The sequence below is a fragment of the Xiphophorus couchianus genome, chromosome 20 (genome assembly GCF_001444195.1).
Source record: "Xiphophorus couchianus chromosome 20, X_couchianus-1.0, whole genome shotgun sequence".
NCBI lineage: Eukaryota > Metazoa > Chordata > Actinopteri > Cyprinodontiformes > Poeciliidae > Xiphophorus > Xiphophorus couchianus.
The window spans coordinates 19,312,396-19,327,149 of NC_040247.1; the positions used below are offsets into that span (position 1 = coordinate 19,312,396).

General features: G+C 38.7%; 2 protein-coding genes across 2 annotated transcripts; both read left to right on the forward strand.

The window, feature by feature from the left end:
* Positions 1-121: 121 nt before the first annotated feature.
* Positions 122-5,211, forward strand: LOC114134878 (insulin-like growth factor-binding protein 3). The gene is made up of 4 exons (XM_028001735.1): positions 122-953; positions 1,491-1,519; positions 1,606-1,725; positions 2,873-5,211. Exons 1-4 carry the CDS (start codon positions 629-631, stop codon positions 2,975-2,977), a joined length of 579 nt encoding a protein of 192 aa, XP_027857536.1. The 5' UTR covers positions 122-628; the 3' UTR covers positions 2,978-5,211.
* A 27-nt stretch (positions 5,212-5,238) lies between these two features.
* On the forward strand, positions 5,239-12,594 carry LOC114134877 (phosphatidylinositol 5-phosphate 4-kinase type-2 gamma-like). The gene is made up of 10 exons (XM_028001734.1): positions 5,239-5,430; positions 5,514-5,611; positions 7,376-7,472; positions 7,936-8,085; positions 9,130-9,276; positions 10,038-10,076; positions 11,107-11,220; positions 11,299-11,551; positions 11,659-11,762; positions 11,892-12,594. The coding sequence occupies exons 1-10, from the start codon at positions 5,272-5,274 to the stop codon at positions 11,970-11,972; spliced, it is 1,242 nt and encodes a 413-aa protein (XP_027857535.1). The 5' UTR covers positions 5,239-5,271; the 3' UTR covers positions 11,973-12,594.
* The last annotated feature ends 2,160 nt before the right edge of the window (positions 12,595-14,754 follow it).

The following is a 14,754-nucleotide window of genomic DNA, read 5'->3' on the forward strand; positions in this document are numbered from 1 at the left end:
AATAATTAAACTACATTATTAAGCCAAAGCCTAAAACTTTTTTTTCTTCTCGTTTTGTTTTAATTTCACAGAAGTCATGTTTGAACGGCTATACTTTTTAAAAGTATGAGATCTAAAGTATTACTGATGCTAAATATTCATTCAGTCACTGGGTAGACTGGGTTCTGGCTCACTGGCCTGGTCTACCACATTCAGGCATTGTCTCTGTAAATAAATGACTCTCCAGATGGGGAAAAGTCAGAGCAATGGAGCGTTAAACACTGTGATTACCTGTGATTTATGCCAGTGTTGAAAACACTACAGTTCTCCATGCTGACAGACAACAAACTGGTTGAACGTGTGTGAGTCTTTGTGTGTGTGTGTCCTGTCAAACTGGGGGTGTGCTCAGCTGCGTGAAAATGAGAGGAAAATCTAACATTCTCCATCTCGTACCCTCCCATATACCTTTACTCGCTGCTGGAGGCTCCTTAAGAGGTGCTGCCAGTAGTGCCTGTCTGCCTTATCATCACTGTCTTGGCAGAAGGAAATTATACCCAGCTATTATAGACGGAGAGACCGCAGTCAGAGGAGATAAAAATTTCTGACTACAGGACATCTTTACAGAAACGTAGTAGTAGCCTCTATTAGGATGAAATTACTTATGGAAAGCCTTCAAATCAAGATGCTGCTGTATGTAAACATCTTGATACTGCTCGTCCGGGATGTTGCTCTGTCAAGCATCCTGACCACACCATCAAGAGGATGTCCAACCTGCACAGGAAAGCCCGTGGGTTTGAACGTGGCCTCTCTGGCTCCTGGGGAGCCGTGCGGCGTCTACACTCTGAACTGTGCCCCGGGTCTGCGCTGTGAGCCTCCCCAGGATGAGCCGAGGCCCCTTCGTGCCCTGCTGGAGGGCAGAGGAGTCTGCAGCAATGTCAGCAGCACCACACCGACTCCACAGGTCTACCCTGCAGGTAAGGCATATAGAGCTGCTTTATTAATGACTTTCTCTGCCTCATCTGTCGACTGGACCCTCTATATATGTATACAGCTCTCCTCTACGGATTTCAGTGTCATTTCAAATGCTAGGTATTTTTTTATTCATGTTGTTGCTGGGAGTTATGTGTTTTGTGAAGTAAAATGCATTTAATTAGTCTGAAGCTCTGTGCACATCATCAGCTGATGGTGCTTCAATAAGGTTTGTTGCAGGGCTGAGTGGATGAATGAGTAACTTTGGTTTAGTGGTTTTGGAAAATTACCAGTTTACTTTGGATGTGATTGGATAGCATTGTAGGCAGGAATACAATTTCTGTGTTGAATGGTCAGAAAATACTTTCATTGTAACTTTTCATTACTTTCCCATAGATGTGGATTTTATCAATCTGACTGCTTTTTGTGTGCCACAAGTTAAACATGGAACAAAAGGATGCACAATAGCTACTTGAACATTTCCTTTTGGAACTTTAGCTAAGTAAATAATGTCTGTTGTATTTCCATTTGTCTGATCTTAGAACCAGCGCCAACTGAGGAACCCAATGAGGTAAAAATGATCTATATCTATTTCAGCAAACTGTAAACTGTTTATCGTACACTGTTAACGCTGCATGTATCCGTCTCTTCCTGCAGGCTCCCTGTCGCAAACTCCTAATGAAAGTCATCCAAGGTCTTGATGCCCATTTATTTAAGTCCCTTCATGATATCTACATACCGAACTGTGATAAAAGTGGTTTCTACAAAAGGAAGCAGGTAGGATTCTAAATAAAGAAAAACCATGTAAGAAAATTCAACTTTCATTCCACATATTTAAACTAATGATATTTAGTTTGTATTAGACAAACTACACACGTATTATTGTATTTGGTTGACTCACCTGAAAGGATAATATCTGGCCAGGTGGATGTATTATGATGATTAAGAGACAAGTCAGAAAACTGTGGATTAATGGCAATAGAAAGTAAAATTGAAGTTGTCTGTTTTCCTACCCCTCCTGTGTCCCTGGAGATTTTTTTGCGTAGTTTTGGCTACATTGATGCTAATTGCTTCCATTCCATTTTTATGTTTTTTTTTTGTTTGTTTCTTCCAGTCGTTTTCATGACTTCTAAACTAAATAAAAATAACCTTTGCCCCATTTTAAATACACTATCACTGCATCTTGATTAAATCATAATTTTGCCATGCTTCTGCATGTTTCTGGGTGTGCCAGGGAACTATTTGGAAAAAAAACAACAACAAAAAAAACAAAAAAACTCTACTAAAGAAATAGAGCTGATTAAAATGAATGTTGCTGACAATTCCAGAGCTGAATGTCATTAATAGAAAAAAAAGTTTATATATTTATGATGAAAGAGCAATTTTGCATCCATAGGTCCCAGGCGGAGCAAAAAATGAACGACTTGCCCTCCTCCCACTCCCATATTATGTAGCTCAAAAACAAAGTCATTTCCTGAACAACCTGCCTCATACTAATTCTACTTTTTTTTTATTTTAGATGGACTTATCTTTGCATAAAAAACTTAAGTCAGTGATTTGTATACAGTCATACACATATTCCTTTTTATAAGATTTTATAAGATTGTCAGTCATCAGGCAGAAAAGTGGTAGAGAAGAAGGGAAGATATACAGCAAAGCTGTCAGGGTCATGACCTGAACCCCAGACTGAACTCCAACTAATAGCCTCCACAGCTACACCATGTGGTGCTGCAATACACTTTTTTAAAAACCTTTAAATCTTCTAGTGTAAAATGTGATTCCTCTGACATCAGTAACTTCAACCCCATATCCCAGATATATTATTTTGAAATAATATCAAGCTTTAAAGGTTGAATGTAGTCCTACAGAAACAAGGTGTTTTTGATTAAGCACTGATTTCTGCTCATTTGCTCTTTATGTGCAGTGCTGGTCGTCTCTGGGGAAGCAGCGTGGAAAGTGTTGGTGTGTGGACGAGAACGGCCTCCCCGTCCCACCGAAGACTAAACAACAGGGCAACGTGATTTGCTGAGGAGCAGGAAAGACGTCACAGATGAAGGAACATCGGACTAAAACCCGAACTCGCCTTTCATATGTTACATTTCTGTCAGAAAGCAGATCATTACGCATCTCTTGCGAGGAGATGCGTAATGATCAAACTTTGTCTCCTGACGCCCTCTGCTGAATACACTCAGATTGTGCTGATTTGATTCTTTCGCTTTCAGCTGAATTGCACATTCAATGGAGATCGGACTGCAACTAAAAGTAATCCAGCTAAAATTAAATACAGAATGAAAGCATGTCAATTATGAACCGAGTGCCACAAATTCAGCCAAAAACCTTTAACACTTTTATAAGCAAATTAAAACGTCCAGAAATCAGTCACATAACATTCACAAGCTAGTAATGAGAAATTACAAACTCTTTTACGACTGTGTTCAGGTTCTATGACATTTACATATTTTCAGTATGCTCCTCCTTACTTTCCTTCGAAACCACTCTCTTTTAAAAGTACCTGCTGCATATATAACATGTCGCCATATTTATGTGACTGTATATACGTCTATTTATGCTAAATTGTTCATTATGTTAGTGTTACATATAAAAGCAAACACTAGGACTCCTTTGAGGGAACTTAGCAACCTGAATGTTTTTTATTTATAACATCAGTGACTTTTAATATTGGTGATGATGATTGATAATTTTAGGTAGTATTACAATAATGTCCTTGACAAACTGCTTTTTGTGTAATGTATTCTTGTGAAGTAAAATATTGTACAAAAAAAATGTATTCTTTCTTTCTGCATAAACAAATGGACTCATGATAAAGAAGTCAACTAGCTGCCTAAAAAATTATTAAATACCTTTGGGCTTCTTGTGTTTCCTGTAGCATTTCTTGCAGCATTATAATTGGCTGCAATACAATTGACAATTTTATTTCTTTATGAATGATACACATATCTTTTGAGACAGGATCTTGTATTGGACTTTAACATACGGGAAAGTGTTATCTGTCCTTTCTAAGAAGAGTCAGAACACTTACTGATAACGTCTGAGGCTACAAGATAATCTAAAAGAACACATACTGATGAGAAGGAGATTAAGTGAAAGAAAGCACAAATACCACGAGAACATAATAAAAATATTAAAACATCAATATTTAATAAGAGAGTTTTGAACCACAATTCAAAATTATTACTCTGATGCATATTTGATGTTTTGAAAACTGCACAACTGTGGATCAATTCATGTAAGTAATATCTAGACTGAGCTTAATATCATCCTAATCTGGCTCATCATTTGTATGAACCGGATTTAAAAAAGGAGCAAATTGAGAAGAGTAACACATTATAAGAGAAAAAAAAACTCAGAGAAGTTTTTTTATTAGATTTTAAACAGTTCAATGTCAGCTTCATGGCAGTAAGATTATATAGGTTAAGATGAAGCCAGTTAATCCCAGTAATCCCAGTTAAATATTGAAAAATGCTAAGAAAATATGTAAAAAAGTGTTATCACAACCAGAGGTTATAGTATGCAGCCACATTACTCAGTTCTGAAGCACAAACACTGTTGTTATTATTATTATTTAATATTTATTGTAGTAGTAGTAGTAGTAGTTGAATATTGGCTCTCTCGCCATCACCCAAATATAGTTATATAAATATTTTATATATTAAAAAAAAAATTAGACTTTGCCATATAAACTGAAACCACTCTTGAGGTGTTTGCTATCAAACTTTGTTTGGTCACTAAAAAAGTCAACAATTAGTCATTTAGTCAATTTAAATGTAACAATTTAAAACTTAAATGCACATCTACATTTAATATTTCTTAAAGGGGGAACATAGACCGAACGCATCGTCTCAGTGCTTCGTTTTTAAATAACTTCCAAAGGTGGTAGATTGTTAATATTGGCGGTGTTTCCTGTTCCTCACTGTGCCTCTGCTCAGGCCCACGTCTCTAAAATAACAGGTTAAATTACCTCACTGCAGTCGTCCTGTTAAGGTCACTGCCATACTAATGCTACAAGGCGCACATTCATGAGATAAATACAACACCCACATACATCTAGTTAATGTTTAATTACATTGATTGCGGTATATACTGTCCCTGAGCTCCGCTCTTGTTTCACTCTCTGTTACTGGACCGCGCAGAGCCACTGAGCTAAAAGCCTCAGCTGCTGCTGAGACTCCGCAGGCGGACTTCAACTGCAGCCCCTGCTTTACATACACACAGGACTCGACAGGAGCAACAGCAAAAAAAAAACAAAACAAAAAACGCCTGCTGCTCACTCGGACCGAGGGACGGATAACCTGAGACAGCGCGATGTCTTCCCCCAGCGCCGCCGCCTCCTCCTCCGTCCCCTCGGGCCCTCTGAAGCCCAAAAGGAAGACGAAGAAGAAGCACTTCGTGCAGCAGAAGGTGAAAGTCTTCCGAGCCAGCGACCCGGTGCTGAGCGTCCTGATGTGGGGCGTCAATCACTCGGTATTCAAGCAGGCGAACTTTGCGTTGAACGGCGATCGGTTTATGTGGCGCTCATTAACATGTCGCCCATTGATCATGCGCAGATTAATGACCTGGGCCAGGTGCCTGTACCTGTCATGCTGCTCCCGGACGACTTCAAAGCCAACGCGAAGATCAAAGTGATGAACCACTGCTTCAACAAGTAATGTGCTCTGCTCTCTTTGCGGGAACACTCGCTCTGCTTCCTCTAAGGCTGCACAGATTTTCTATCCATTAATGCGTTTTGTGTTTATCATTAAGAGAGCACAAGACTTTCAACTAGTATTAAAAGTATGCGTTTCATACTACTGCAGTGAGAGCTTTTAAAAATTAAACGTATAGCAATGATAGTAACAAACATGCTACGGCTTATTTTACTTAACGTAAGTTATTTGTGGAGCTGAGTTCAAAAGGAAAGGGACACTTTAGCCTTAAAATGTGAGGCAAAACTATTAAATGAGGGATTTGTTGGAACATTGTAGCAATTTTTAAAAGTCGTGCTATAAAACTGTATCCATTAAAAATTGCTTTTCAAACTTATTGTGTAAAACCGACTGGCCTTTCAATAATCCCTTAATCCACTCAGGAATCCAGATGTCAACAACAGAGGTAGAATGAGTTCACAAAATAAAAGAACTTGGGATTTTTACTGTAGTGACATCCAGCAGTTTTTATGTGACTTAGAAAAGAAAAAAGAAAAGTATCCCCTCAGAATGATGCTTCCACCACCATGCCACTGTGTTAGTTTTCCAATCCACTTGCATGTTGTCCAAAATGAGATTTTTTAAATCTTAGAACAGCGTCCTCCACACCTCTATAGGTCTTATGGCAAACTTTAAAGTTGTTGACTTGTTTTTCTCAGCTACTCCAACTCTGTGTCCTGGATGAATACACACGCTCATATAACGTAGGGGTTGGATTTGCTTAAGTTTATTGCTCTGGTTCTAAATAATCGTTGTATTTTGTTTTGTTACTGCTTACATTTCTTTAATTCTTATAATGCCATTTTGACTTAATTAGTCAATTTCCTTTTATTTTGCCTCCTGTGCCGTTGCTGTAGTGACATTATATTCTGATCCTTGCTTCAGTTATCATCTCCTCTGTATTTCAAGTTCCCCTTTAGTCCTTTGTCAGATCCTCCTCACAGTTTCTCTTGTTCTTTATATTTTCCTGGTTTGTTACTCCTGGTTGCTTCTCCTTCATCGTTCCCTCTGTGACTTATGTAACTTTCTGTCTTTGTGAAGCAGCTTGGGTCATACTCAACTATAAATTGTAACAAAGCATGATCACCACCATGTTGTGTTCAGTGTAATGTGCAGCGTTATTTTTTTATCTTGCCTGTAAGCCAAAAGGTTAAATTTGGTTTCATTTGACCAGAGCAACATCTTGGAAATATTTTATTTTCTGCCATCTAGGTCAGATTTGTGGAACAGTTTTCCTGTCTTCAGTTTTCCCCACCTGAGTTATGGATCTCTGCAGCTCCTCCACAGCTCTCTTCATCTGCCTACGTCTTGTGGGCAGCTACGTCTTGATGGGTTTACTGTACTCTTTCCATTTTCAGATGGTGGATTTTACAGCAAAATGCAACCTGCTTTTATTAAAGTTCAGCTTGGAAACCGACTGAGCAAAACCGAGTAACTGTTCGTTAATCCCATAATCCATCCAGGAATGCAGTTCTTTTAGAGACTTCAATAACAGAGGTGGAGTGAGGAATAACAAATGTTTTCTCAAACTGAAAGGTTGTTACTTTAACTTTATTTACTGATGTGAATCTGTGTGTGTGTGTGTTTTTAATGTGACCTGCTGTGGAAACAGGAAAACAGCGAGAACTTGAAAATAATGAAAGTGGACACCATCGATAAACTCTGACAGGCTGTGGTAAACAGTGGCTCAACGTCCTGCTTGATAAAACTGCTTTTGTTCCCAGGGAGAATCTTCCGGGCCAGTTTAAATTCAAAGAGTACTGCCCACAAGTGTTCAGAAACCTGCGAGAGCGCTTTGGCATCGAGGATCAAGATTACCAGGTATGAACTCAACATTATTCAGCTCGTGAAAGTGCACAAATACATGGATGAAGCACAAACCGTGTTATTTGAACAAGATCCTCACAAGCACATGTCTTTCAGTGTTCTCCTTTTGTGGCAGCTTTTTATTGACGTCCTCCAGTCGGCATTTGCATGGCTCTGTGCCTTATTTGCATGTGCCAGGTGTTGCACCGAGTTATCCTTCAGAACATACAGGGAACATTAGCTTAGCGCACAATAATGGGCAACATTTTGTACTAGCAGAGCAAAATCTACGAGCTAAGTTTGCTCAAGAAAAACCAAATGACGTCTCTGTGTGAAACAGTGACACAAGTCTGCAGATGTCTGTACAAAATGTTCTGTTTTTCTTTTTGGAATGCTTTTTAAATTTGCAATCTAATTCAGGAGAAATTACGTGTTGATAACGATGTTCTTCATGCTGGGTGACCTCTTTCTCCTTCAGGTCTCTCTGACCCGCAGTTCTCCTCTCAGAGACGAGGAGGGGAAGTACATGGGGCTGCGGCTCACATCATACGACCGCACTTTGGTGGTAAAAGAGATTTCCAGTGAGGAGGTCGAGGAAATGCACAGCATCCTGTCAGAGTATCACCAGGTACTGGCAAAAGCATGAGGTGTTTTCCTTTTTCATCATTTGTACTGGAAGATAAGCTAGAACCTTTTTATGTTTTGTTAAATCACAAAATTTTTATGTATTTTATGTGACAGGCTCCCTTTGCTGCAAATGAAATCAAGTAGAACCAATTGCCTTTAAAAGTAATTTAATAACTAAATTATTGTCTTGTGTAAAATGCACAAGCCTCTCAGTATAAATCCAGCTGCATTGGATGGTTTTCTGGAAACACGTGAAAGAAAACTCTCTGGTCGGATGAAACCCAGATTTGATGCAAAACGCCAAGTGGACAAAAGTAGCTATTCACATCACTTTGAACTCAACATCACTGTGGTGAAACACGGTGGTGGTGGTGGCAGCATCATGATGTGGGGATGCTTTCTTCAGCAGGGAAAGAGAAGCTAATCCAACTTGATAGGTAACCTGGAAGAAACCCTGAGGTTTCCCTTCCAGCAGGACAATGACTCTAAAATTACAGTCAACGCTAATTAAAACAAAAATAAATACAAAAGCATGCCACACTTCTCAGATTTCTATGAGGCGAAAGTTTGAAACCCTAATTTGTTTATCTTTATTAAATATCTGCTTTTTGCTAGTAAATTCCCCACAGTACTATACGCATACAAGTTGTAAAATGATAAAATGTGGAAAGGTATGAAGACCTTTGCATGACACTGACGTTCCTAATATGTAGATCATTTTAAATGGGGACGTGCATTTAATCATAGATATAGTAGTTGTCTTTAACTTTGAGCTGTTTCTGTTTGGAGAACAGAATCTCACCCTTCAATATTCCTCATTTCCTTGGCAAAGACTTAACATCAATGCTAAGAGACGAATGATTTTTTTCCTTCTCAAACAGATTAATGTTTATCATAACATATACCCACAGTTTTGGGTTTTTTGTTTTTTTTAGAAAGCGTCGGCATTAATTTAACACAGACGTTAAGAGGCACATGGAGACAGAGACGAAAGCTTTCCTCCTGTATCTGTGACGTCTGTCTTTTGTTCTGTGTCCTCCTGCAGCATATTGTCACCTCCCACGGCAGCACGCTGCTCCCTCAGTTCCTCGCCATGTACAGAGTGACGGTGGAGAGCGAGGACACCTACCTGTTAGTGATGAGGAACATGTTCAGCCACAGGCTGCCAGTACACAGGAAGTACGACCTGAAGGTGAGTGACGATTCAGAGGTCAGTCAGGACGGCATAAATGTATGTTGGACACCTGCCTTATAATCAAGGAAAAGTTTATTTCTGTTCCAATAATGTAATGACTAGCCATTAAGAAAGTACCATAGTCATTCTGACCATTTTATAATCAATAAATCTAATAATGTAATAACTTTTCAGTTTAAAACCAAACAGCATAAAATTGTGAACATAAACAGTATTGTAAATACAGCTTTCCTACCATAAATAATCCGCTTTTAAAAAAAAAGAAAAGACAGTGAACGTTTTCACCCTAAAAAGCTTTAAAAGGCGTTTACCTGCATCAGCTGCCTGGGTAAATTTATATCAATTTGAGTTCAAAAGGGCCACAGCGACCCCTGACATGTACACCAATGAACTCGAAACAACAAATAACCCTTACATTAAATCGACTGTTGAATTGGAAAGTATTTATATATCACATAAAACAGTGACCTTTAGTTTGCTTTTAACTCGTATACAAAAGATTTTCCGTAACTTTGTTTTAAAGCGTTTCTCATACTTATTTTCATTGCACAAATTTACAATACGTCGCCTGAAGACATTCTACCAGACAAAAATTTATTAATTAATTAAAAAATTGCATATTCATCAACATCAACACAGTCCAACTTAATTGAAATAAAAATAATTTCAAAAGCAATTTGATCCCAGTTATGATGCACGTCAGTCAAATGTGTTTAGTAAGTAACGCTGATTTACTTTGTCCATTTTTCCATGTTCAGGGCTCCGTGCTGACTCGAGAAGCAAGTTTTAAAGAAAAGGTGAGATCAGATTAAAGCTATGCACTCTATCACTTTATATGTGCTGTGTACATATGCTAGTAATGATGAGTAGAAAACCCTTAAAACAAACTCATCTCTCACTGTAGCAATAACTTTATGGCAGTCCAGCTTTTAATTGAAGTAGATTTGATAGTGATAAAAAAATACATTATGATATAATTGTTTTCTACTAAATTACTGGTGAAACTTATTGACACCTGACGTGGTTCAGTTTATTCACGACAGCAAATTGAGCTTAAACTCTCCCCGCTCCATTCCTTATGTTTCTGAATGTGAGACAAGTGGCTAGCATGTAAACATCGGTTGCTATGGAGACTTGATAACCCCGATTTGGGGTTGTGTTACATTGATTTTTTTATCGCTCTGGCTACCGTAGCTATTTCTTAACTTATGAAGATAAGCATACATCTGTCTTTCTTTAATTCCATGCTCTCTTGTTTTTCCCATTTTGAAGAGAAATGGACCGAAGTGTCCTGTTGTTTCCTTCATGTCACTGGGAAAAAGGAAATCATGGATTGCAGATAAAGGTTCCAAGAAACCTGATAGGTCTTTACGGAATAAATTACCAGATAAATTCTGCGTTAAATTTATAGGAATTGTTAAAGATGCTAAATTCAATTTAAGGTTGTTTTTTATTATTATTATTTTAAGTGTGAGTTTGGCCTATTGCAATACATGCTGATGTGTTGGTTGCAGTATGTTTACTGAAGAAATGTAGTCAGAACATTGCTTTTGAATGCGTTTGATTTACGCCTACAAAACAATAATGGTCAGTGAAAAATTAAGGATTATGCATGGCCAGTTGAAAATATGAAAAATCTGTTTGTTTTTTAATGTGTCACTTTAGCAGTAGCTACTGGTACGCTCCTGTTGTCATCCTTTACTGGGGTAGAGGAGTAAAGGACAAGCAGACAAAGCAGACCTAAATAAGAAGACGGGGGACTAAAATGCACAAAACTTTGTGTCACCTTTACAAAACAAAATGTGGAGCATAACCATGTTTGTTCAGATCAAAGAGCTGCCCACATACAAGGATGCAGACTTCTTGAATAACATGCAGAAGATCTATGTGAGCGATGAGGAGAAAGAGAAGGTGATGAACAAACTCAGCAGAGATATCGAGGTGAGAAAGTGATGCTTCTAGTGTCTGCGATAGAAACCTTTTCAAAGGTTTCTGTTGCTGAAGTTGTCCTCGTCTCAGTTTCTCGTGCGCATGAGGATCATGGACTACAGCCTGCTGCTGGGCATCCATGATACCGAGCGAGCTGAGAGAGAGGAGGAGGACGACGTGGAGTCATCCTGTGAGGAGGAAGAGGAGGATGAAAATGACCCGGCTGCTCCTCCGTGCTCCACTTCCCCTGAAGGAATCGCTGGCTACATGAGCTCGCTCAAGCCCATGGGTCCTGGGGAGTTCGACCCTTATGTGGACGTGTACGCCGTTCAGAGCGCCGTGGGTGAGTGGCACCTGAGCATCACCTCACGCAGAGCCGCAAATGGTGAGCGCTCGCCGTACTTTGGCATCAATGTCACTCAACAGACGCCGTGAATCATTCCCTCGTAGGTGCTGCCAGGAGGGAGGTGTACTTCATGGGTCTGATTGATGTGCTGACGCAGTATGATGCCAAGAAGAAAGCCGCTCACGCTGCCAAGGCTGTCAAACACGGGGTGAGAGAGCATTACACTTAAAAGGGACCGCTTAGCGTGGGGACGCAACACATCTCCGGCGTAAAGGGTGGCTTTCATCCTCTGCTTCCTTGCTTTTCAGTCAGCCATGCTTCTCTTTGTGCTTTGCAGGCGGGAGCTGAAATCACAACGGTTCATCCTGAACAGTACGCCAAACGCTTCAAGGAGTTCATCGCAAAGATCTTCGCCTAGTTCAAGGATTGATTGTCTTTTGATGCCAACTGCACAATACCCACAAGAAACACTAAACATCTACAGCTAAAAAGTCTATGCAGAAGTATTTATGTTTATTCAACTTATTAAAATGTGCTCACATTAAGATAATTCAATCTGGAGCATAGTTCTGGCCTCAGTCGTGCCAAACTCTTCCTGTTTTCGGATGATGCACAGTCTCTCTGAAGGCTTATTTTATTGTGAGCTTCTTCAATTTTAGGCAAAGACAGCCAGAAACAATTTACAATTTGGCTATCCTAAATGGACTTTTATTAAAAGGCAAAGCAAATCCAAAACTACTGAAAATCTGCTGGAGAGGAAGCTTCTGGGTCCAGCGTTTTGCACTCACCTAAAGCAGAAACGACACAACTTTGAAAACCAAGATGTCTGTGTTTTGGACAGAGAAGACGTGTCGTTATAAAGACGCATCAAAGAGGTCGACATAAAAAGATTTTCTCTGGTTGCATCCAGGGAGTAAAACCTGTTGGTCATGTGACCTCTTCTGATGAAGTCATGTGACTTACTTTTCTGTGTTAAATGTCAGAGATATTTCTGGTTTGCAAGCCGAGTGAGACGCTGGATTTAAAAAAATGAAACATTTTGTGCCTTTTTGAATGTTTTTTAATGTCCAGCGTTTAAAGATTAAACCTTTGTGAGTTCTGTGGGATGTTCAGAAGTTGAGATATGGATTTAAAACCTGACCCTGCGTTGGTCGATAATGTTTTACAAACCTCTGAGGCCTTTGTTGAACAAATGGCTTTATACTGAGATTAAATGACACACATTGAGACTCTGTTTAATACGACCTCTGAAACCATTGGATTTTATTCAGACGTTTATGACTAAACATGGCTCAATGTTTACATTTTTAAGCTGTCTTTCTTTTCATTTATACAATTATGAACTACTTTGAGTTGGTCAGTCACATAAAATCTGAATAAGCAGGTTTAGATTATAGATGTAGCAATATATTGTGCTAATTACACTAACATTTTAACGGTGATGTTTGCATCCCCCGTTGGTAGTTGGGATCTGAAACAAAACAAAAAAACATGCTTTGCTCCATTCTGAAGTTTGACATTTTTCACATTGCACAAAATGTTCTCTTGATTTTATAGCCTTTTTTTTTTTAACCCCGTTTGTCTAAAAGTCAACAGCCAACAACAAAAAGAAAATGTTTTTGGCTTTTTATTAATTTGAAAATACAGAATGAAATTGTATGGCCAGAAGTAAGTGACAACAAAAATGGGTAACTTGGGTTTTGTTGTACTTATTGTCATGTTCTGTGTTTTTCTGTGTATTTATTTAGAGTTTTCTGTGTCCCTGAGTCTTCTTGTTGTCCTGTCTTCCTCTTGATTGTTTCCCAGGTGTGTCTCGTTTCTGTGATTACCCTCCCGTGTATTTAATGTCACCTGTGTCTCAGCGTCTCTGTCGGGTCCTTGTCAATGTGTTCCTGTCCATGCGTGTAGCCTGTTGCTACCAGTGCTGAGCCCTAGTCTTCCGCTCTACTGTGCTGCCAGGTTTTGTGGACTTTTGGACTTTTTTTAAGTCTATTTTCATCATTAAACTTCCATCATTCATCTCATCTGGGTCTGCTGCGTCTCCCTCACCGCTTCCACCACAACAGTTCATGACACTTATCCCAGCTATGTCATTTTAATCCCCTCCTATCACCTGCAGCTTTGCATTAAAAAGGTTCCTGACTCTATTTCGTTTATAGATTTTGATCGTCTTGAATCTCAGGAAAAGATTGAAGAGTTTTAATTAAAGAGAGTCAAAGTAAGTCTCTTTGGGAGCAAAAATCTGCATCCTTACACTTTATTTTAGAAAACTTTCAGTGAATAAAAATACATTAATAAATGTGTCATAGATTGGCCAATAACTGACATATACTGTTTTCTTGTTTTTATTTTTTCTTTACATCTTACCATTAGAGGGGGTTTTAATAGAGCAGGTGTTCTTCTTATTATTAGCACTGACAATAATATAAATTAAGGTAAATTGAGTGATGTGACAAATTCATTTGTTTATCTATTTTCAGCACCACTTTGTTGGGAATATTGGTTGTGATATGGAAAGACTCCATTATAAACGTGATAAAATGTTCCGGCTGACCTCTTCGACACAACTAATTAAAATGTTTCAGCTTTTCCTGTTAAAAGCTAATTAAAATTGCAAATGAGGCGAGAAAAACAGGCTGTGTTATTTCTGTCCTTAATTCATTTCACCTCGCCAGTTGGCTACATTTTGTCATTTTCATTATTGCATTTTTCAGTAATATGATAAAAGCCTGGCTTGGTGTTCAGGCAGTGCACTGCAGACATGCAGACATGTTTATAGCACCAAGTCAGAACCAGAAAGTCAAGCTTCTCTTATTGGGATTTTATGTAATAAAACACAAAGCATCACATGATTCTAAAGAGAAAAATAATGTGTAGAAATAAAAGCTGAAAAGTGTGGTGTGTGTTTGTATTCAGCTTCTCTGCGTCACAACCTTTTGCTGCCACAACATTTGGGAGTCTGTCTGTGATACATTGTTTTACAAACAAACAAAAATTACTAATAACATGACCCAATCTCAATCCAAATATGGTGAAAAGCAGAGAATGTGTTCAGTCTTTATCTTTCAGGTGTACATGGCATTTTGAATTTAAAAAATAGCTTTGGTCATAAATCGTAGCTATTACGTCTTCTGACTTTATTTCAACAGATATTTTTCTTATCACTCTCCTATAGAGGTGTAGAATACAAATAATAAGTC

Bases quoted from the DNA above. Each gene is read 5' to 3' on its own strand.
- LOC114134877 (XM_028001734.1), top strand. From the start codon at position 5,272: ATGTCTTCCCCCAGCGCCGCCGCCTCCTCCTCCGTCCCCTCGGGCCCT. The intron at 5,431-5,513 runs GTATTCAAGCAG...GATCATGCGCAG, and splicing joins TGTGGGGCGTCAATCACTCG to ATTAATGACCTGGGCCAGGT. The intron at 11,763-11,891 runs GTGAGAGAGCAT...TGTGCTTTGCAG, and splicing joins CCAAGGCTGTCAAACACGGG to GCGGGAGCTGAAATCACAAC.
- LOC114134878 (XM_028001735.1), top strand. From the start codon at position 629: ATGAAATTACTTATGGAAAGCCTTCAAATCAAGATGCTGCTGTATGTA. The intron at 1,520-1,605 runs GTAAAAATGATC...CTCTTCCTGCAG, and splicing joins CAACTGAGGAACCCAATGAG to GCTCCCTGTCGCAAACTCCT. The intron at 1,726-2,872 runs GTAGGATTCTAA...CTTTATGTGCAG, and splicing joins GTTTCTACAAAAGGAAGCAG to TGCTGGTCGTCTCTGGGGAA.